The sequence below is a fragment of the Oryx dammah genome, unplaced genomic scaffold (assembly GCF_014754425.2).
Source record: "Oryx dammah isolate SB20612 unplaced genomic scaffold, SCBI_Odam_1.1 HiC_scaffold_8, whole genome shotgun sequence".
In the NCBI taxonomy this organism is placed as follows: domain Eukaryota; kingdom Metazoa; phylum Chordata; class Mammalia; order Artiodactyla; family Bovidae; genus Oryx; species Oryx dammah.
In genome coordinates, this window is record NW_024070192.1 from 39,114,857 (window position 1) to 39,136,490 (window position 21,634).

The 21,634-nt window shown below is 55.0% G+C and overlaps 1 protein-coding gene across 1 annotated transcript in view; it reads left to right on the plus strand.

Moving 5' to 3' along the window:
• The window catches only part of RTN4RL1 (reticulon 4 receptor like 1), a 77,484-nt gene extending 56,118 nt beyond the window's left edge, over positions 1-21,366 (plus strand). Inside the window, exon 6 of the mRNA XM_040244454.1 lies at positions 15,349-21,366. Coding sequence (XP_040100388.1) covers positions 15,349-16,676 — 1,328 coding nt within the window. The 3' untranslated portion in view covers positions 16,677-21,366. The remainder of the gene's footprint in view (positions 1-15,348) is intronic.
• The last annotated feature ends 268 nt before the right edge of the window (positions 21,367-21,634 follow it).

Consider the following 21,634-nt stretch of genomic DNA (forward strand, 5'->3'; position numbering starts at 1 on the left):
AAGAGGAATCTAAGCCCACATGCAACAACTAGAGAGCTAGTGCACTGCTATGAAAGATCCAACACGACTCAACGAAGATCCTGTGTGCTGCAACTAAGACTGGATGCAGCCAACTAAACACATATAAATAAACAAATAATCTTTGGGGGGGGTATCTAATGAGTGGGCTTCCCTGGTGAAGCAGTAGTAAAGAATCTGCCTGCCAGTGCAGGAGACACATGAGTTGAGGGTTTGATCTCTGGGTCGGGAAGATCCCCTGGAGGAGGAAATGTCAACCCACTCCAGTGTTCTTGCTGGAAAATCCCATGGACAGAGGAGCCTGGCGGGCTACAATCCAGGGGGTCGCAAGGTGTCAGACACGACTAAGCGACTGAACACACACACATACCCTTCTAAAGAGTATATGTGGATGCTGCCAGGATGGTACATCTGTCACACAGGAGGGATTCAGCACGTGTCCATCTTTGCTTCCGCACCCCAGAGGTCTCCTCTTTGTAGGAGGCACACAGCTTTTGCCTCCTGAGTAGCTCACAGCCTAGATGGGAAGGCAGACAAAGGAAAAGTTCAAGTTTCTGAAAACCCCGTGGTTGGTGACTTCCTGGGCACGGAACGTAAGGCTCTATGGACTAACCTTTCTGGGTGACCTCTCATCGTGTATCAGAAGGACTGAAAATGAATCTCTGATTTAGGGAAAGAGTTAAAAAAAAAATTTGGATAAAGTGTTATGCATAAGGATGTTCATTTCAATATTATTTAGTTTTAGCTTAACTGACTCTTAAAAGAATCAATAGGTACATTCACATGGTAATAAATCGAGAACTCCTGACAGGTATACAAGTGAATTTCCCTCCACACCAGTCCCTAAGCTTCCAGGAGAGTCTCCCAGGAGGCAACTGATATTACCAGTTTTGCCATGATAATTTATAGCAGCGAAAAACGGAAAACAATCTAAATGTCTCAGAAAGATAAACTATGGTCTGTCCATACAGTAGGAGCCTCTGCAGTCTCTAAAACCATACCCGATCTTCTGTCACTTGCCTGTGTGTTGCCTCTGACCCTCAGCATCTGCTGTTCCCTCTGCCTGGAATGCCCACTCACCCCACTGGAGTCCTGCTCAACCTTCAGACCCCAAGCCCTCCCACCTCCATGGACAAGGGGAGCCCCCACAGTTCTCCTGGCTACCTGGATCTCTCTCCTTATACTCCTCCTTCAGTTCAGTCGCTCAGTCGTGTCCGACTCTTTGCAACCCCATGGACTGCAGCACCCCAGGCCTCCCTGTCCATCTGCAACTCCCGGAGTCTACTCAAACTCATGTCCATTGAATTGGTGATGCCATCCAAGCACAGGGTGTGATTAGATATGGATATGGCCCTTCAATGAGTGTCTGTTTTCCCATCAGACTGTATTCTCCTGGAGGGTGGGGTCAGTCTGTCTGCTGGGCTCCCCAAGGCTGCCTTAGAGCAGAGACTCACAGATGGAGGCACCTGGAGAGCAGCTGAACGAATGAATAAGTTAGGCAGAAAAACGCAGGCTACAGAGCTGCATATATAGCATGATCCCAGTTTTATTGCTTTAAATAAAATTTTTATTTAAATTTTATATATCCCTACATAAATGAAGGAAGTCTCGTAAGAAGGTACAGGAAGGCCCCATGGATGATTGTCAAGGATAATAGGATTGTGGTGATTTTTCTCCCTTTTTAGTTCTATACATTTCACATTTTCCACAATTGGCAAGTATTATTTTAAAGCTAAAACAAGTGAGGAAGAGTGACTTTAAAGGAAAACCTTGTGGGGGGAAATAGGTAGGGCTTGGGGATATCGGGAAGCCCCCTGCCACCTGGACTAAAACTCTCTGGATAAAGGTCAGAGGCTGCCCTGTGCTGCTGGCTGGCCAGACGAAGGTCCCTGAAGAAAGCAGGGGGCTCCACCAGCAGGGAGGAGACAGCAGTTCAAGGCCTGGGACCTAAGATTCTCAGCTAAACTCGGCAGGCTATTTTTTTTTCTGTATGATTTATTTATTTTATTGAAGAGTAAATGTAAGCAAATATAAGGCATAAAGAATAAGAAAGTTAACATCCCTGAGCCCACTGCTCAGTTTAACACACAGAACACCACACATCCATTGGGAGCATTCCCTACCAAGTGTCTTCAGGAGCCAATCAAGAGAGATTCTGCAAAAGGGTCAAAAGAGAAAGGTCTGTGAGGTGAGGCCTGAAATGCCTGGTAAATTACCCTCTTCCGCACGAGGTCTCTCCTGCTGCTAGAACTTACTGTAAAATATATATTTGGACTTCCCAGGTGGCTCAAGTGGTATAAATAATCCGCCTGCCATTTCAGGAGATGCAGGTTCGATCCCTGAGTGGGGAAATTCCCCTGGAGGAGGAAATGGCAACCCACTCCGGTATTCTTGCTGGGATAATCCCATGGACAGAGGAGCCTGGCGGGCTACAGTCAACAGAGTCACAGAGTCAGATACAACTGAAGTAGCTGAGCACGCACGCATGCATTTACCCATAACAAGCCATCTCAGCCAACTCTAGCACCTGGTTTCCTTGCTTTGGGCTAGAATTACATCAGTGAAATCATTCATTCATGCACTCACCAGACATGCTTGGGTAAGCTCCACATACCCGGCACTAGTTGGGGTGTTTCCCCCCAACCCCAAGGATAGGGCACTGCTCCCACAAAAAGAGCAGGAATTGGGGGAGCAGGGCCAGACCATGGAGGGCTTGGGAGTCATGCTCAGCAGGAGGGACCTCACATCTGTGAGGATTCTTATTTGCAAGCAACAGACACCTGCCTTGACTAACTTATATAAAAGGCAATTCTTTTGGAAGTATACTGAGTCCTTCACAGAATCTCCCAGAAGGCTGGGGACTCCACAGGTAGGAACAACAGCCCAAGTGAAGGCAAAGACACCTCCAGTGAGCACCTCTAAGGTTCTCACCACAGCCTCTGCCCCCATTGGCTCTGCTGCTGCTGCCATCCTGGCAAGCGTGGGTCCTGCTCAGCCCCCCGTGTATCTACCTCATTAACTCCCAGCTCAGAAGTTTGAGGTAGTCATGTCGAGTGGCAGAGCCCTGACCCTGGGTCTTGGCGGAGCTGCAAGGGAGGCTGGGAAAATGAGGGCTGGACCTTTTCAGCTTCCACAGGGAAGGAAAGGCTCATCTACCTCAACTGGAAGATCTGCCAAGTACAGGAAGAGGGTTTAGCTGCTGGGTGGCTGGCAAGAGTGACAGATGTCCACACATACTCTCCTGAAGGCATCTGGGGAAGACTTTCAGTTCATGGAAGCCAGGAACGGGATCTTTTATCCCCAGAGCCGTCTTGGCACGGTGCCTGGTCAGAGGAAAGTAGGGGAGTAAATATTTGCTGAGCTAATGCACCGTCAGGGCTTCCAGGTGGCGCTAGTAGTAAAGAACCCGCCTGCCAATCCAGGAGACATAAGAGACACGGGTTCCATCCTTGGGTCTGGAGTAGAAAGTGGCAACCCACTCCAGTATGCTTGCCTGGAAAACTCCATGGACAGAGGAGCCTTGTAGGCTACAGTCCATGAGGCTGCAAAGAATCAGACATGACTGAGCACACACACGCGCGCACACACAGTGCACAATGTCAGCAGGGGAGTGACCTGAGCAGGTTTCACGGGAGGGGCCAGACAGCCCCACCTGTCCAATGAAAGGTAAGGAGAACTTGGGCAGAGCCTGGGGCAGTGGCCGTGGAAGCCTGGGTTTGCAGGCACGTTGTCTCCTTGTCCCCACAGACCTTGTGTGTGACCAGGGTGGCTTGATTTCTCACCACACAGAGGGCCTGTTTCATTCCGTTTTCTTCCTCCTCAAACTCCCTCCCACTTCCCTCTCTCCGCTCTCAGCTGATGACCCCACTTACTTCCGGGAGAAAATAGGAGCCCTCAGAAGCTAACACATCCTCCTCTCTTCAGGAGGAACACCTGCACCAGAGGTGTTCTTTGGACCTCTGGATCTTGGTCTCTTTGGTCCTCTCACTCCTAAGGCATTAGTTTCTCTCTCCCTTTCCTCCTGGATCACCCCCAGGAACATGCAAACAGACTCTAGTGTCTTTTCTTCCATCTTAGGAAACAAACAACACCCCTTCAGGTCCTACCCAGACTCTCTGCTCCCTTTGCAGCCAAGCTTCCCTAGTGAGTGGCCTCTGGGTGCTCCCAGCTGCTGATCCCGGAGTCCCTTGGGAGCCTTCATCCCTCTCCTACCAATGACAGGCTGGGCCCTCTGAAGGACCTTGACCAGTGAAGCGTGAACCGGAGTGACATGCACCCCTGGAAACGAAAGCCTCAAGTGCCAGGAGACCAGCAGTGTCCTGGGTGGAGGGTGAGCTCTCCCCTGCATCCCTGAGCAGAGCGGCAGCTGCCCTGCCTGAGCGAGAAGCCAGTCTTTGTTGTTGTGGCCGTGGAGATTCTGGGTCCCTTGTCACATCAGCGTGCCCCAGCCTGTCCTGACGGATACAGTGATGTCTCCCCTCCTCAGCTCCCATTCACTCTTCATCCCACTCTCACGTGCCTTCTGCCCCCTCCTTTCTACCAGCAACGAACTTTCCAGCATCACCTTCCTACCAGCAGTGAACTTTCCAGCATCACCTTTCTACCAGCAGTGAACTTTCCAGCATCACCCATTACCTCCACGTTGTCAAATACACTCTCCAGTCCTCACAGAAACTCTCAGCGACTCTCATCATGACTGATTCCTCCTTCCTTCTCGAAACACTCTTGGCTTTGGTCATGCCACACTTTCTGGGCTTTCCTCTGACCTCATCGCCCATTCCTTCTCCTTTACACACCTTCTGCTGTGTTGCCAGAGTCCTCAATCCTTTATCTTCTTGCACTCTCTCTCTCTCTCTCTCTTTTTTTTTTGGCTGTGCCATGCATCATGTGGAACTTCCCTGACCAGGGATTGAACCCACACCCTTTGCGTTGGAAGTGCAGCGTCTTAACCACTGGACCGCCAGGGAAGTCTTGACTCTAACTTCTCTCTTGACTCTCAGAGGTGACCTCATCCATTCCCATGGATGGAAATACCATCTCTATGCCGATGCCTCCCCGGTGTGCTTCTCACCTCTGGGCTTCAGTTTTGGACACCCAGCTTCCAGCTAATCATCTCTATAAGTTTTATGACTTTGTTCATCCTAAGCAGAGCTCCTCGCGGCCCCGAAGCCTGTTTTCCTAGGCTCCTCCCATCTTGCTGTGCTCTCACCCTCTGCAGCCTCCTGTCTCCCTCACAACGGTCCATCCGTATGTCCTGTCAGTTCTGCAACCCAGATGTTTCTCAACCTGTCCACTGCTATCTGTCTCCATGGCCTCTACCCCTTCTGAGTCCTCCATGTCTCTCGTGGATGACAGCCGTAGGCCTCCCTGCCTCCCTTCTTGCCCCCACAAATCCATGCTCCCCCCAAATCTGATCAGGTTGCTAGTACTTCAGTTTCCTGCCAGAAACAGAATCAGATCTAAACTCTGTTTATTTATGGCTGTGTGGGGCCTTCACTGCTGTGTGCCGGCTTCCTCTAGTTGCGACAAGCTGGGCCTGCTCGTCAGTGTGGGGCACCGGCCTCTCATTGCAGTGGCTTCTCTTGTTTCGGAGCGTGGCTGTAGGCGCACAGGCTTAGTAGTTGCAGCACGCGGGCTCCGTAGTTGTGGAGCACAGGCTCTAGGTTACGCAGGCTTCACAGCAGCTCCCAGGCCCTACAGCACAGGCTCAATAGCTGTGGCACACGGACTCAGTTGCTTCGCAGCCTGTGGGATCTTCCCCGACCAGGGATCGAACCCATGTCCCTTGCATTGGCAGGTGGATTCTTATCCACAGTGCCACCAGGGAAGTCCCAGAACTAAACTCTTGACTGAGCCTTTTAAAGCCTTTTTTGACCCCATCACATGTCCCTCTCATCCACATCAAGTTCAGTTCTGCCCCAGGACCTATGCACCTGTAGTTCCCACTGCCTGGAAAGCTGTTCTTCAGCTCCTTCTTAATATTAGGTGTCAACCCAAGTGTCACCCACTGCTTAGAGAGGCCATTCATTCATTCAGCTGTCTTAAACCGCCTTCCTGTGTCCCCAGTGCCCAGCACTCTGTGTCAGTTTGGGCATCTCTGGTTGTTTACATCATCTCCCCCTAGACTGTAAGCTCCACGAGGGAAGGAGCCACGTCTCTTACTGTTGTAGCACCAAGCGCGGAGCTGTTCCTCACATGAATGAAAGAACTGGAAGCTAGATTCAGAATGGGGTGATCGATAAACAGGACGTGAGTTCTGAAGGCTTTTCATAAACAGCAAGGAAGGAGTGGCTGCTCCAGGGACTCAGAATGAGGGGCGCAGGTAGAGAGCTCTACTCTTGCTTCTCAAAGGCTGGGTTCCATCTTCTGTTTTCCTTCAGGGATTGGCAGAGCACTCCCCCAACTCCCCTCTCTCACACGCCCTCAGGAGCCCCCTAGGAAGGCATCTGAATGGACACTTGCCCCTCAGGACTGTCCCAACCCTGCAAATGTTCCCAGCCCCAGTAATCACACCACGTGGGTGTCAGGGGGCCTGTCCGGTTCCAGGTAGGCCTACAGTTTTCTGGGGTTTGTGGGGACAGACAGTTGGTTCCAGATGGAGCAGAGAGGGCCCAGAACCTTCTCCGAAGCCCCTGGGAAGGGCTGGCTTTCAGAGGCCTTTGTCCCTAGCCTCGGAGTCCTGGTGGCACAGCCCAGGTTCTGGGGCCCACAGACGGAGAAGCAAATTCAAGCAGCAGAAACAGTGGAGACAGTGGCAGACTTTATTTTGGGGGCTCCAAAATCACTGCAGATGGTGACTGCAGCCATGAAATTAAAAGACGCTTACTCCTTGGAAGGAAAGCTATGATCAACCTAGATAGCATATTCAAAAGCAGAGACATTACTTTGCCAACAAACGTCTGTCTAGTCAAGGCTATGGTTTTTCCTGTGGTCATGTATGGATGTGAGAGTTGGACTGTGAAGAAGGCTGAGCGCCGAAGAATTGATGCTTTTGAACTGTGGTGTTGGAAAAGACTCTTGAGAGTCCCTTGGACTGCAAGGAGATCCAACCAGTCCATTCTGAAGGAGATCAGCCCCGGGATTTCTTTGGAAGGACTGATGCTAAAGCTGAAACTCCAGTACTTTGGCCACCTCATGCGAAGAGTTGACTCATTGGAAAAGACTCTGATGCTGGGAGGGATTGGGGGCAGGAGGAGAAGGGGACGACAGAGGATGAGATGGCTAGATGGCATCACCGACTCGATGGGCGTGAGTTTGAGTGAACTCCAGGAGTTGGTGATGGACAGGGAGACCTGGTGTGCTGCAATTCATGGAGTCGCAAAGAGTCGGACACGACTGAGCGACTGAACTGAACACATATTATAAGCCCCAGGGCAGCTTTGCAAAGTGAAGATAGAGCTCATATGACCAGGGCTTTGTGCAGAGAGCTGGCAGTGTGTGGGGGGATGGACTGGGAGAGAGAGCCAAGTACAAAGGTCAAGACCTCGTCCCCCCCCACCTGCTATGCCCTGGGGCAGCCAAGACCTGGCAGGAACTTGAGGTTAAGCCCTGACTTGGAATCTAATCCATCAGATCCTTCTGTCAGGCCTCTGGGGTCTGGGAGCGCCAGGGTGCGTGGGGTGAAAGCCAGGGTCCACAGGGTGGGGAGTAGGGAGGCAGTGGCTTCATCTGATGGCAGCCCTCAGCCTTGGGGATGCCCTGCCCTGCAGCCAGTCTGGGTACCAGTTCAGAGCACAGCCTCAATGAGTGCTGCCAACACCCAAGAATGCAGGTGCTCTAAGTCCCCATTCTCGGACTGAGAAACTGAGGCTGTGGAGGTTTAGTGACCTGTCTGAGCTTGTCCAGCTGAAACGTGCTGCCTTTGGGACTGGTCCCAGGCCCAGGCAGTTCATGGACACAGAGCTGCCTGTGCCGGCCTGCAGTGTACCCCCCCAACCTCTCCATCCCACGCAGGGACCCCCGCAGCGAGGAAGTGATAGACACGGTTAGACAGAGGAGAGAGGAGGCTGAGTTTGCTCCAACAAGGCCTCCTGAGAGCTTGGCGGCCCAATTAGCACGGCGTTCCTGGCCAGGCCCGCTCGGGGGACTAGCTGCAGCAGATGAAAGCTGAAAGGTTATTCCAATAAGGTGCCGCCCACTTCCCAGCTGAGAGTGATCCTGGTGTGCTGGAGGGGCTTGGGGTGGGCACATAATTCAGCGTGTCAGGAGGAGAGCGGGAGCTATAGGCAAAGCCAGAGTGGGCGCTGAGATAAGACGGGAATGTCATGGGCGGGCGTGCCTCTCCTCGGAAGAGGCCAGCCCCCTCCCTGGGGTGGAGTTCAGGAACACTCAGGATGAAAGGGCTGGGTGCCCAGCCCCCTCGATGGTCTCCAGAGATAAAGGTTGCTGAAATATGCACATGCGGGCACGCAGGTATGTGCACACGGCCATGTCCACGCACATAGATAAACATACGTGTAGATGTGCAGAGACACACGAACGCACACACACACACAGGCTCTGTCTAGGCCCCAAGCTGCAGCCACAGGGCCTGAAGTGTGGGTCTGGAGAAAAATCGTGCCTCATGCCTGCCTGTTTACTCACTCCTCATCCTGTGGCCAGAAGTTTTTTTGGGGGGCCACGGCACTCCTGGCCCCCAGATAGGTTGACTGACATTTGTTTGGGACTTTCAGATATTAGCACTAAAAGTCCTGTGTCCTGGGAAACTCTTGAGTCCCAGACAAACCTGTGCTGGTCACCCTGCCCCAGGCCCCAGGCAGGCCCGGCGCACCCCCTCCCTCCCCAGTCCTCCTCGGTCACCTCTGTGCTGGCCCCTTGAAAGAGAGCCACGGCGGAGTCTCTGCTCACCCCGGAGGCCTGTGTACTAATCAAGACCATTGTGTTTGTTGAGCACCTACTATGGCTTCCCTGGTGGATCAGAGGTTAAAGCGTCTGCCTGCACTGCGGGAGACCCGGGTTCGATCCCTGGGTTGGGAAGATCCCCTGGAGAAGGAAATGGCAACCCACCCCAATATTCTTGCCTGGAGAATCCCATGGACAGAGGAGCCTGATGGGCTACAGGGTTGCAAAGAGTCGGACATCACTGAGGACTTCACTATGAGCCAGGCTCTGGGCCTAGGGTTTTCTTCCTGAGTATCCACTGTGTGTCAGGCACTGTTCTAGGCCCTGAGGGCACAGCAGGGAACACTAGACAAGATCGCTCCTCATGGAACTGCCCCTCAAGTGAGGGAAGACAGAAAATAACATCAATTAAAAAGTGACGGGAATTTATTAGGAAAGAAGAAATGTTATGGGGAAAAGTAAAACAGGGAAGGGGTCATTTAAAATAGGCTATGGGGTGGGCAGAATTCCCAGGCAGTCCAGTGGTTAGGACTCTGTGCTCCCACTGCCAGGGGCCTGGGTTTCATCCCTGTTGGGGAACTAAGATCCCACAAGCTGAGTGGTGTGGCCAAAAAACATAAATGGATTGAAAATGTTAGTCACTCAGCTGTGTTCAACTCTTTGCCACCCCATGGACTGTAGCCCACCAGACTCCTCTGTCCATGGGATTCTCCAGGCAAAAATACTGGAGTGGGTTGCCAGGCCCTTCTCCAAGGAATCTTCCCAACCCAGGTCTCCTGCATTGCAGGCAGATTCTTTACTGTCTGAGCCACCAGGGAAGTCCCTAAAGAAATAATCAAATATTTTCAAAGGCTGCTGGGGAAGGCCTCCCCGAGCAGGTGACAAGGGGAGGGGCTTGAACAGAGAGGTGAGGGCAGGAGCCCTGCGGGTGTCCTGGGGCGAGCTTCCAGCAGAGGGGACGGCGTGTGCAGAAGGCTGGAGGCAGGACGAGCTGGGCTTGGAAAGTAGAAGAGGAGGGAAACCCAGCTCCGCCCTGGCTGGCTTCTTTGTCTCCAGAAGTGACCTGGGCTTGGGTGTGGCACAGAGGGGCAGTGCCGCTTAGCTGGAGGCGCCAGTCACTCTGTGAACACAGCTGGCTTGGCCTGAGGCCATTATTGGCAGCAGAGCCATCCCGTTAGCATCGATTGGCTTGGAGAGGAGCGCCAGGGCAGGCTGGGGCAGCAGGGGGACCAGGAGCCGAGCCCCATGCAGGGGGGGGCAGGTTGCAGAGGCAGGAGGACTGACCACACAGCTGACTGGTCTCTAAGCCTCCAGAACCCATGGAGCTGCCTGGTGGCTCCGGGGGATATCAGCCCACCGGGCTGGCACCCTGCATGGGTGTGGGGAGGGGCAGGCACCAGACTCAGGCCAGAGTGAGGCCTGAGATCTTGGGGCCAGGGAGGGCGGACCAGTCCTCAGACAAGGATGCCCCCACTGTCCTGCTCGCCAGCCGTATGGCCTTGGCTGGCCCCTCCCCTCTGTGCTTCCCACCTGTGGGGTAGCAGGAGGATGCTATGTAAGGAACCTGCCACTCAGTTCTGGTACAGGCTTGGGTCCCATTTGGTTAGCTCCCTTCCTGTTTCTGGGGCAGGGGAGCTGCAGGGCCCCTGAGAGAGGAGCAGGGGCCCTATTAGTGGTCCTGGTCCCAGTGGGGAGCTCTCTGGCCTCCCCAGCCCAGGATAGCCCTCACCCAGCTTAAGCCGTAGTTATAGCCTCGTAAGGAGTTCAAGCTGCTGCTGCTGCTAAGTCACTTCAGTTGTGTCCGACTCTGTGCGACCCCATAGACGGCAGCCCACCAGGCTCCCCCGTCCCTGGGATTCTCCAGGCAAGAATACTGGAGTGGGTTGCCATTTCCTTCTCCAATGCATGAATGTGAAAAGTGAAAGTGAAGTAGCTCAGTCGTGTCCAACTCTTAGTGACCCCATGGACTGCAGCCTACCAGGCTCCTCCATCCATGGGATTTTCCAGGCAAGAGTACTGGAGTGGGGTGCCATTGCCTTCTCTGGGGAGTTCAAGCTGCTTAGAGGCTAAGAGAAGGGCGGAGGTAAGACAGGGCTTGCTGACTACTTCCCCACCTCAGTACCTTGGCCCGTGCTGCCCTCTGCCTGGAATGCCCTTTCCACCCAGCCCACGAGGTCCAGCCCCTATGGAACTTTTCATAGGCACAGCTTGAGAATGGGCTGCTGAGTTTGGGTGAGGGGCCTGCCCAAGCCCAGGCTACTCACCCAGGCTACTCATAGGTCCCTGCTCAGCAGGTGAGGGATTTGGGGATTTGAGGCAAAGAGGACATGAAGACTGGCTTCTCAGATGGCACAGTGGTAAAGAATCCACCTGCCAATGCAGGAGATGCAAGAGATGTGGATTCGATCCCTGGGTCAGGAAGATCCCCTGGAGTAGGCAATGGCAACCTGCTCCAACACACTTGCCTGGAAAATTCTATGGACAAAGGAGCTTGGTGGGCTACAGTCCATGGGGCCGCAAAAAGTCAGACACGACTGAGCACGCACTGACACACACACACACACACACATAGGACATGAAGACAGTAATGGCTCTCCTTTTCTGCACATCCTTTGTGCTGGCAAGGAAGCAAGAAGACTTCATGGAGGAAGTGGCACAAGGCAGCAAGTGCCTTTGCCATGCACACACCAAGGCGCCTACTCTGGGCCTGGCGCCTGCTGGACAGTCTGGCACTGAGACCCCCATCTTCTTGTGTGTGTGTGTTCAGTCACTCAGTCGTGTCTGACTCTTTGTGACCCCATGGACTGTAGCCCACCAGGCTCCTCTGTCCATGGGATTCTCCAGGCAAGAATACTGGAGTGGGTTGCCATTTCCTTTTCCAGGGGCATCTTCCCAACCCAGGAATAGAACCCACCTGCCAACTTCTTCCCAGGCCCCTCCCTACCCTGGCACTCTGCATACTCCAGGACTTTGGCGGCAAGTGTTGAATGGAAGAAGGAATGAATGAGGCTGCAGATCTGTGTGTGGGAGGCCAGGAGGTCTGGGAGCAGCCGAGTAGACAATCAGGTGCATGCCCCTGGAGTAGGCGGGCAGCAGGGGGAGGGAGAGGTATCAGGGGAGGAGACAGTGGAGGATGAGAGCCAGAGGAAGTCCAGAGTTTGAGTCCGCACCTTACTTTCTCCAGCCCCCTCAGGTAGAGTGACCTCCTTGCTCCCCAGGAGGGGGCAAGGAAGCTGATGGGAGGAAGCATAAGGCTCCCCCACGGAGACTTGTATCCATGCTAATTTGCAATCTTAAAACGCACAGCAAAGGCACCAGTGTCATTGTTAGTACATTAATCAGTAATCAGTGGTTCGGGGCTCCCATGGGCCACACAGAGCGGGCATGGGGGCACAGGAGGAGCTGTGGTGAAGCAGTGCCAGCCTCCCTGGGAAGAAATAGGCAGGGTGATGATCCATGACCAGGGCACAGGCTGGCTCGGGCAGAGGAGGTGGGGTAGGCTGGGAGAGTAGGTCCAGGGCCTTGGAGATGGAACCAGCTTCCAGGTTGGAGAAGCAGACTCAGTTGAGACCCACTGCAGTGCCCAGTGGGAGGGGGCAGCGGCCACTGGCCCGGGTCCCCTGGCATCTGGATGGTACCAGAGGATGGAGAGCAGCTCTAAGCATCACCTGGGGTCCCTGCCTCCTCCTGAGCCCCTCTCAGGGGAACAGCCCCTCTCAGGCTCCGGCCCTGACTGCCACCTTTATACCCCTTCCCCCACCCATGATATCTGACCCCTCCCACCTGCCAAAATGTGTTCATATGCCAACCGCTAAGGCCATACCTAGATTTTTGGACTTTTGGCTCTTTTACCCAAACCGGGGTCTTTGCCTGGCTTCCCTTGTACCCCAGCACCCCCAGGGGCACCTGCCTGAGGGAGAGGTGTGGCTTTTATGGAGCACCCCCAGCTTCTCTGAGGACGACTTCAGAAAACCCCCACCCAGCGCCTTTCAGAGACAGAGCCACAGTAGCAGGCAGAAGGGCTATCTGCCCCACCCCAGGTCAGGGGGCAGGAAACCTCCTCCCCCACCCACCCCCCACCACACAGGATATTCTGAGGCTCCGAGGAATGTGAGCAGAGCACTCTGTAAACTCTATAAGCTGCACAAATGTCGGTGGTATTAACACTGAGCCTGCCAGGGTTCAGCCTGCTCCCGCTGCAGGCCGCGTTCCCTGCCTGACTTAAAGGAAGGAAGTGCCTTGTCTTTGCAGGACTCCAGGGGGTGGGGGTGGGGGTGGGGTGGGGGTCTTTTGTGGCCCTGTCCTCTTCAGCACAGTGAGCGCCCTGAATGTCCCTGAGCTAGGAAGGGGACCCTGGGCTCCCTCAGGGTGGCAGGGTGGCAGCGCCTCCCCAGGGCCATCTGGGCCGGGCGGAGGAGCAGAGATGAGCAAGAGATGGGGTGGCGGGCTGTGTGGAAGGTGGACCCGGTATTTGCTGGGCCCTCCTCCCAGCCCTAGTGTTGGAAGCTCAAGGCAGTGGGCAGGCTCCCTGAGAGTCAGCCTGGGTTGGGGGGCCAGGCTCCTAGGGGGTCCTCCCAAGGTAGAGTCTCCTCCTGAAGGGCTGGGGCTCCCTGGCCAGACCTAGGTGGGCAGTAATGGGTGAGGACAGACTTCACTCAGGGAGTGCTGGCGTAGCAATCCTCTCCTACTCTTGTTACACACAGGGAAACTGAGGCTGAAAAGGCCCCCCTGCCTGGGGCTGGGGCTGCAGACTATTCAATGGTGGTGATGACTGAAGCGGGGCAGCGGCCGCAGAGAGCATGGCCCAGCCCAGAATGGGAACTCACAGCTGCTCTGCCACCATCGCCACAACCGCCGAGGTCATAATTGCTCTGAAATCGCAACCCAACACAATTATGCAGAAACCGAATTATGTGCAATGATTTTTATGTGTTGGAAACGTTGTTGAAGCTGGGTGATTACAGGGGGACAGGAAGCAGCTGCCACTCTCTGGGAGCCCATAACTCCCAACAGCTGGGAGCTGTCACTTATTTACGATGCCGTTTCTGGGAGGAAAGAGAGGATAGCAGGGGTGGTGAGGTCCGCTGGAGCCCGGGCAGGCAGCGCTGGGGCAGCGGCCGGCCTGAGACTGGGAGTAGGGGCCAGCCTGAGAGTGGCCGGGAGGGCTAGTCCTCTCATCCAATATGCTCTGGGTACAGCTGGCAGCCGGAAGAACCAGCCAAGCTGCCCTAGGCACCCAGCTCTCCCCAGAGGCCTGTGATCAGCCAAGCTGGAAGGGAAGGATCAGGAAGCCAACCCTGGCAGGGATGAGATGACGGCCTGGCCCTGCAGGGCGGGGGTCTACAGGCCTGGAGCCGGTCCCCACAACACTGGCGTGCCTGCCAGGCTGCCCGGGGCAGCTGCAACCCTGGAAAAAGGCAGGTAATGACGATCATCCATAATGAGGCTGCTGCGATAATGAGTGCGTGGCTGTTATCCGACCACAGGCTGGACACATCCGAAAATAAATTATTTTAAGGATCCATTAACGAATGCCTAATTAATGCCCAATTAGAGAGAAGCTACAGAGGAAATGCTCTGGACAATCGAGAGGCAAGGCCTGATTTGCAGTGGTAGCCTGGGATCTCCAGAGGTGGGGGAGAGGGGAGGGACCAGACGGTGGATCGCAGTGGGGGGCAGTGTCTCTCTGGCTACTCCTAGGACCCCAGAACCATCAGTCCTGGTGCCTCCCGCAGTCCTCCTCTCTCTCTGTCCCTCTCTCTCTCTCTCACATACATACACACACGTGTCCTTTGCAGAGAGCAACTATTATTACTTAGGAATGAGGAAACTTAAGTCATGGGGGAATGATGCATGCTTGAGGACGTGGAAGGCACTGTAAATGAGAAATCTTTCAAGATAAACTTTGGTGATATGCCTGCTCGCTTTGTTTGTTATTGGGAATAATTGAAATAAAAAGACGCTTCAGGAGCCCATATGAGATATTTACTTTGTTAGAACAGGAGCCTGCCCCACTATCTGCTCATGCAGATAAAGGCAAGTAAGTGGCAGAGCTGGGACCCCAGGGGGACAGGACCCCCGAGGCGGGCTGCTGGGTGCATGAGCGGTGACCCCAATCCTGGCCAGGATGACAGGGCCTAAGGGGGAGGGGCTCAGAAGCTGTGGGCGGGGCTAGGGGTTTGCAGGGTGGGGCTAAAGAAGTCTGCCAGATGTAGCGGGACCGCAGCCTCTGCACCAACCCACCTCACAACCCAGGCTGGAATAGAAACCCCCAGAAGAGGTGAGGCGCCAGGGCGGGAAGCCATCAGGAGTCAGGGGGCCATGACCCCAGACCCCAGATCGCTGAGTGCGGCTAAGACGAGGACAGAGCCCCGGCGACCAAGGAGGCTCACATACCCGTGGAGCTTGGCTTCTCCGAGTGTCTCGGAGTGTCTCACCTCCCGGGCAGCGCCCCCGTGACCTGGCTGTGCTCTCTTTCTCCCCCTCCAGGGTGCTGTGTGGAACTGCTGCTGCTGCTGCTGGCCGGGGAGCTGCCCCTGGGCGGCGGCTGCCCGCGGGACTGCGTGTGCTACCCCGCGCCCATGACAGTCAGCTGCCAGGCGCACAACTTCGCCGCCATCCCCGAGGGCATCCCGGAGGACAGCGAGCGCATCTTCCTGCAGAACAACCGCATCGCCCTCCTGCGGCAGGGCCACTTCAGCCCCGCCATGGTCACCCTGTGGATCTACTCCAACAACATCACCTTCATCGACCCCAACACCTTCCAGGGCTTCGTGCACCTGGAGGAGCTAGACCTCGGCGACAACCGGCAGCTGCGGACGCTGGCGCCCGAGACCTTCCAGGGCCTAGTGAAGCTCCACGCCCTCTACCTCTATAAGTGTGGGCTCAGCGCCCTGCCGGCCGGCATCTTTGGCGGCCTGCACAGCCTGCAGTACCTCTACCTGCAGGACAACCACATCGAGTACCTCCAGGATGACATCTTTGTGGACCTGGTCAACCTCAGCCACCTGTTTCTCCACGGCAACAAGCTGTGGAGCCTGGGCCAGGACACCTTCCGGGGCCTGGTGAATCTGGACCGGCTGCTGCTGCATGAGAACCAGCTGCAGTGGGTCCATCACAAGGCTTTCCACGACCTCCGCAGGCTGACCACCCTTTTCCTCTTCAACAACAGTCTCTCTGAGCTGCCAGGTGACTGCCTGGCACCCCTGGGGGCCCTGGAGTTCCTCCGCCTCAATGGGAACGCCTGGGACTGTGGCTGCCGGGCGCGCTCCTTGTGGGAATGGCTGCAGAGGTTCCGGGGCTCCAGCTCGGCCGTCCCCTGCGTGTCCCCCGAGCGTCTGCAAGGCCAGGACCTGAAGCTGCTGAGGGCCGAGGACTTCCGGAACTGCACGGGGCCGGCGTCCCCGCACCAGATCAAGTCGCACACGCTCACCACCACCGACAGGGCTGCCCGCAAGGAGCACCACCCGCCCCCCCACGGCCCTGCCAGGGACAAGGGCCACCCACACGGCCATCTGCCCGGCTCTCGGTCAGGCTCCAAGAAGCCGGGCAAGAACTGCACCAGCCATAGGAATCGCAACCAGGTCTCGAAGGCAGGCTCCAGGAAGCAGGCCCCCGAGCTGCAGGACTACGCCCCCGACTACCAGCACAAGTTCAGCTTTGACTTCATGCCCACGTCACGGCCCAAGAGGAAGGGCAAGTGTGCCCGAAGGACCCCCATCCGTGCCCCCAGCGGGGTGCAGCAGGCCTCCTTGGGCACCTCCCTGAGGGCCTCGCTCCTGGCCTGGATACTGGGGCTGGTGGTCACTCTCCGCTGAGGACACGGGGTGCCAGCACCCAGCACTGCTACATGTCCACCAAGGAACAGGATTTCTTTTCTATTTTTACAAGTGGAGGATCTGCTGGGTTTCAGGCAAAGGCTGGTAGAGGCTTCGGCTGCTGTCTGGGCCCTGGCCAGTGGATTAAAAACCCAAAGTGTACAGCCCCAAGCAGAGGGAGGTTTAGTGCATCCCACCCAGCTGTTCCCAGCCAGCCCCCTCGCCGAGCAACCACGGACAGCATCCACCCAGCAAGGCAGTTAAAGCCACAAGGTGAATCCTTCATTAACAACAATGGGACAGTGCACCACGGGAGCTGAGCTCTGTGGAATCCTGGTCATTTGGAGATGTCTGAAGGGGCCCCGCCACCCCTGGAGGAAGCAGGACTCAGCGAACAGACGAGAGGCTGGGTCCACCAGCTATGTGGGGGCACGTGAGCAGGTGGCATTTTGGCTCTTGCCTGAGGCCACTTAGTCACCCTGCCCTGAATCCAACCATGTGCCACCTTCAGTCCCTCCTTTGGGGGGTAACGCCTCTCATTCCTGATGTCTCAGGCAACCCTGGCAGACCAGGCCCAGCTGCTGGGCTCCAAGAACCAATTACCAAAGGCAAGATCATCAGAGGCTGAAATTTAGAACTTCATCATGTGCAATGGGGTTCTCACAGGAGGTGCAGTTTTATAACTATGTCCACTTATATATATATATATACACACTCTCTACATATATATACACAAATGCACAGGCCCTTCCCTTACTCCCTTACCTAACTGTATGTCTTATCATGTTTATAAACTATACGGAAAACTAGATCTGCGGAACTAAGGGTTGTATTGGTGATTTCTAGCAAGAAAGGAGTTCTAGGATTTTTGTCTAGAATCCCAACCTGGCAACGGTATTCCCCGTGTAACCTGGGCTTTCCCGGGCCTGGGGCCAAGGGGCAGTGGGGAGGGTCAGGGAGAAGGGGATGCCACAAGAATCACTTCAGGGGACCAATATTCTTAGCTATTTAGAGCATCACCATGTTTTTATATGCAACACAAGACCGTCTGCTACCCCAGAGCACCCGCTCACTCCCAGTACAGCAGCTGTTGGCATCAGGGTGAGAAGCTAGAAGCAGCTTGTTGAACATCAGGGAGCCAGGCTCTGGGAAGGGGCTGGAAGGAGAAGGGGCAGGAAGGCGATTTGGATTTCTTAGGCAGGCAGGTGAGGCAGCATCCACAGTGTTAGTCCAATAGGCTGGGCAGTGTTGTCAGCCTAGGACTTTGCCAGCAACAGTCTGGACCGGCCAGGGAGACTCTGGGCATGAACCCAGGCCTCCAGCATGGCTCAGCTGCTGAATTTTTCCTTGAGGCTCTTTGGTGGGTGTCCCAGCAAGGGTCCTGGGTAGAGTGGCAGGAGGGTGGCATCTGGCGGCCTTAGCAGAAGGAGAACAAAGAGGGCATTTCAAGAACCATCTCAGGCACTTTGGATTACGGAGGCCCCATCCCTCCTGGACCCTTTGAAGATGCCCTGGGGACAGGGAGAGTTCGGGGGGGGTGGCCAGACTCAGGGGTCAAAAGATGGGGACATGCAGGGAAGGGAGCAGGAAAGCCCAGAGACAGGGGAGAGGGGCTCAAGTCAAGGTCAGCCACGCTGCTGGCTGGGGTCTGAGCGGGCAAGATTGGTTTTGGCTTTGCACAAACCCGAATTCCCCACCACAGAGGCTGTGTGTCAGGTGCAAGAAACATTGAATCCAATTAAGAGAGAAAAATAATAATAATAAAAAAATTCTCTTGGAAAGAACCTTGTTTCTCAGTTCCTAACCCCGCATTCCTAAAGGAGTGGCAGATCCCAGGCTTTTGTGGGGGTGGGCGAGCCTGGCTAGGCTCAGCTCTGCAAACACAAGCACGTTTGTCGGTGGGAAGAGCTGTTTGAAGCAGGGGCACACTGACTCACTGGGACACGTGTGCCTGCACACACACACACACGCATGCACACGTTCTCGGTTCTTTGCTCACTGACACAGGACGTGACTTACTTCCCATGCTCTGGCTGCACTGGCTGTCCCCAGAGCAGGCTGGCCCTGGACCACTCCTGGCCTGTTCCTAAGAGCTTCACCCACAGCAGCTGAGCTGTCGACTCTTAAGTGGGCTCCAGGGGCTAGTTGGAAGGGAACTGCCAGTTCCCAGGACCCAGAGGGTGTTCCAGGAAGCCAGAGACTGCTCTATGGAGAGGTGGATGTATGTGGGGTCTGGAGGCTGCACCCACCTCCCTGGCTTTGAAGAAAGGAGCGAGTTCCCGCAAATAGAAGAAAGAGGCTGTGTTTCCAGGCCTGGACAAATCCTCCTAATTACAGGGCTGGAAATGTGCCCTAAAGGGAGTCTGGTGGCGGCAGAACAAATTATCTGCGTTTGCTCCCAGTGGTCTGCCTGCTCTTACCCAGGCCGGTGCCAGGGCCTAGCTGTCCCCTTTAGAACCTGAGGATGCTGTTATGTTGTTGATTTCATTTCCAACTTTAGACAGCACAGCCCTCGGCGGGAAAATCAAGGGTCCAAGCACTTTATTAAATTTTTTTTTAAAGACTTTGTAAGTCCTGTAATATGGGAGTGAAATGTCAGGACAAGAAATGCTAATGTTTTATAAACGATCCTCTTCTGTCAAGCAGAGCGCAGTCTCTGGCTGCCGACTGTTATTAGAGCCGGGGCAGAGGGGCCCAGGATGCCAGGTGTGTTTCAGCAGCTTGCTCCTCTAAGAGTAGAGGGAATAAAAGCAGCTCTGTGGTGGATGACATCACTTGTCATTCAGTGGCTCAGACGCTACGCAGGCACAGTGACACCATTGTGCAGAGCATCGGAGCAAGCTGACAAGTTGGGAGCTAAGCCAAGGCCCCTCAGTTCACCAGACCCGGCATCTCTTCTGGGTGGTTCAGGGCAGGGAGGGGTGGCTTCCTGCCTGGAAAGCTCCATCCTCCTCCCAGAGGCTAGGGCCATCCCCCACCCCTTTGTTCCTGGCGGGGCCAGCCCCACTGCCATCTTCGCTCATTGCTGTCCCCAGGCCCCAGGAGGGAGCCATCTGCTCACCCGCCACCAGTGGTCTCAGCGTTTCTCTTCACAAGTTCCTCCCCAGACCCCAGAGCTTGGCCAGCTCCCTACCCTTCATTCAGCAAGCTTTAAACAAGGATCTACTTACGCCAACTATTGGCCCAGGCTCTGGGGACCTAAAAGTGTGAAGACGTGGCTCTGCCAAAAGGACCTCAGAGCCTAGATGTGGAAACAAGTATGGGATGGGTGAAACCAGAGTGGGAGTGGTGTCTCTGTAAGTGCACCCCATTACCACCATGAGAAACTCAGGCAGGGTGGGGGCTGTCAGGGAGGGCTTCCAGGAGGAGGTGACACTTGGATGGGTCTCAGAGGATGAGGAGGCAGCCAGAGAAGAGTGTGGGGAGTATTCCAGGCAGAGGGCTTGAGGCATACAATAGCATCACATTTGGGCTATCTGCAACCAACTGTGAATTGAAGACTGGGAATGCTGTTTGGGGAGGTGTGGGAGGTGAGCCTGGCAAGGGAAAGGCCCAGGGATCCTACTTGGGGAACTTGGATTCTACTCCAAAAGTGGGGGTGTGAGCCCCCCACCTTGGGGTCCTCGTCCCTGCTCCAGACCCCCAGCACCTTTGCAAGCACGTGGCCCGCACCCGTGGCACACTTGCCAATGTTCCTCAGCAGTGGATTTAATCATCGAAACCTTGCCTTTTCTGCTCAGCCAGATCCTCCCCTTGTGCCAGCAGGCTGGAGCACTCCCTGGAAGTGTGCCTGGGCCAGAGTCCCATTCCCAGACACCTGCTGCTTCCAAACTCGGAAATACCCCAGAGCTGTTTTATCTTCCAGACTCCCTCCTTCCCCATCCACAAAGGGCTCACCCCTCAGCCCCTCTCCGCACTTCCACAGGTCTGCCCAGACACCTCCGCATGTGCTGGCTCCAGCAGACCATCAGTGATCCCCAGAACTCCCCACAGACTGCACCTCCCTTTTTGCCTCTCCTGCTGGGGCTGTTCATTACCAGGGAGCCAAGAATCCCATTTAGCAAATGTTTACTTGTCACCTAACTAATCACTCAGCACTCTGCCACTATGGCAAATGAGGGGTTCCAGAAGGCCTGTTGGCAGGTTTGAGGGGGCTGGGAGGAGCCAGGAAGGCTTCTTGGAGGACAAGCTGCAGCATCTAGGGTCAGAGAGAACAGGTTTGCTCTGGGAGTGGGGCTCCCTGAAGTTGGCTGGGAGCCTCAGGGATTTGGTGGCTCCCAGCAAACCTGCCCTGGAGTTTCCACCACTCAGACTGTCCCCACCAGCCCCTGGGTGGACCCAACTCTGGGACCCAGCTCCACAGGGGCCTTTTCCATCCTGACCTGGAAGATGGCAGCCTTGCTTTGTGTATCTTCTTTGCTGGATCCACAGCGAGTATACCTTTTGATGGGGTCCCTCTCAATATCTAATGTTCAGCCTCTTGACGCGACTGTGGTCGCATTACAGCTCACCTCCTCCCAGCCTGGCTTTCTGGTCTAAGTAGGAGTTTAGCCCATCAGCTATTACTCCCATCCCATGTTACCAATTCCCCCCCATCAGCTTGTAATGGGCCAATTTTCTTTTACCTTCTGTCTACTTGGGAAATATCTCAAGAACCTTTGTGCATTAAAATATCCTTTTCAACTCTCTACTCGATATCTCTTTCTGCTCCTCTAATTGTCCCTTTTAACTCACTGTGCTTTCAGTATAAATCTCCCCGTCTCCCCTCTTTGCAGGCTGTTAATAAATACAAGCTCTAAAAAAGTATACATAAACATCTCGGAGAAGGCAATGGCACCCCACTCCAGTACTCTTGCCTGGAAAATCCCATGGATCTACTGTTGGCTAAATAACTGACTGCTGCTGCTAAGTCACTTCAGTCGTGTCCGACTCTGTGCGACCCCATAGATGGCAGCCCA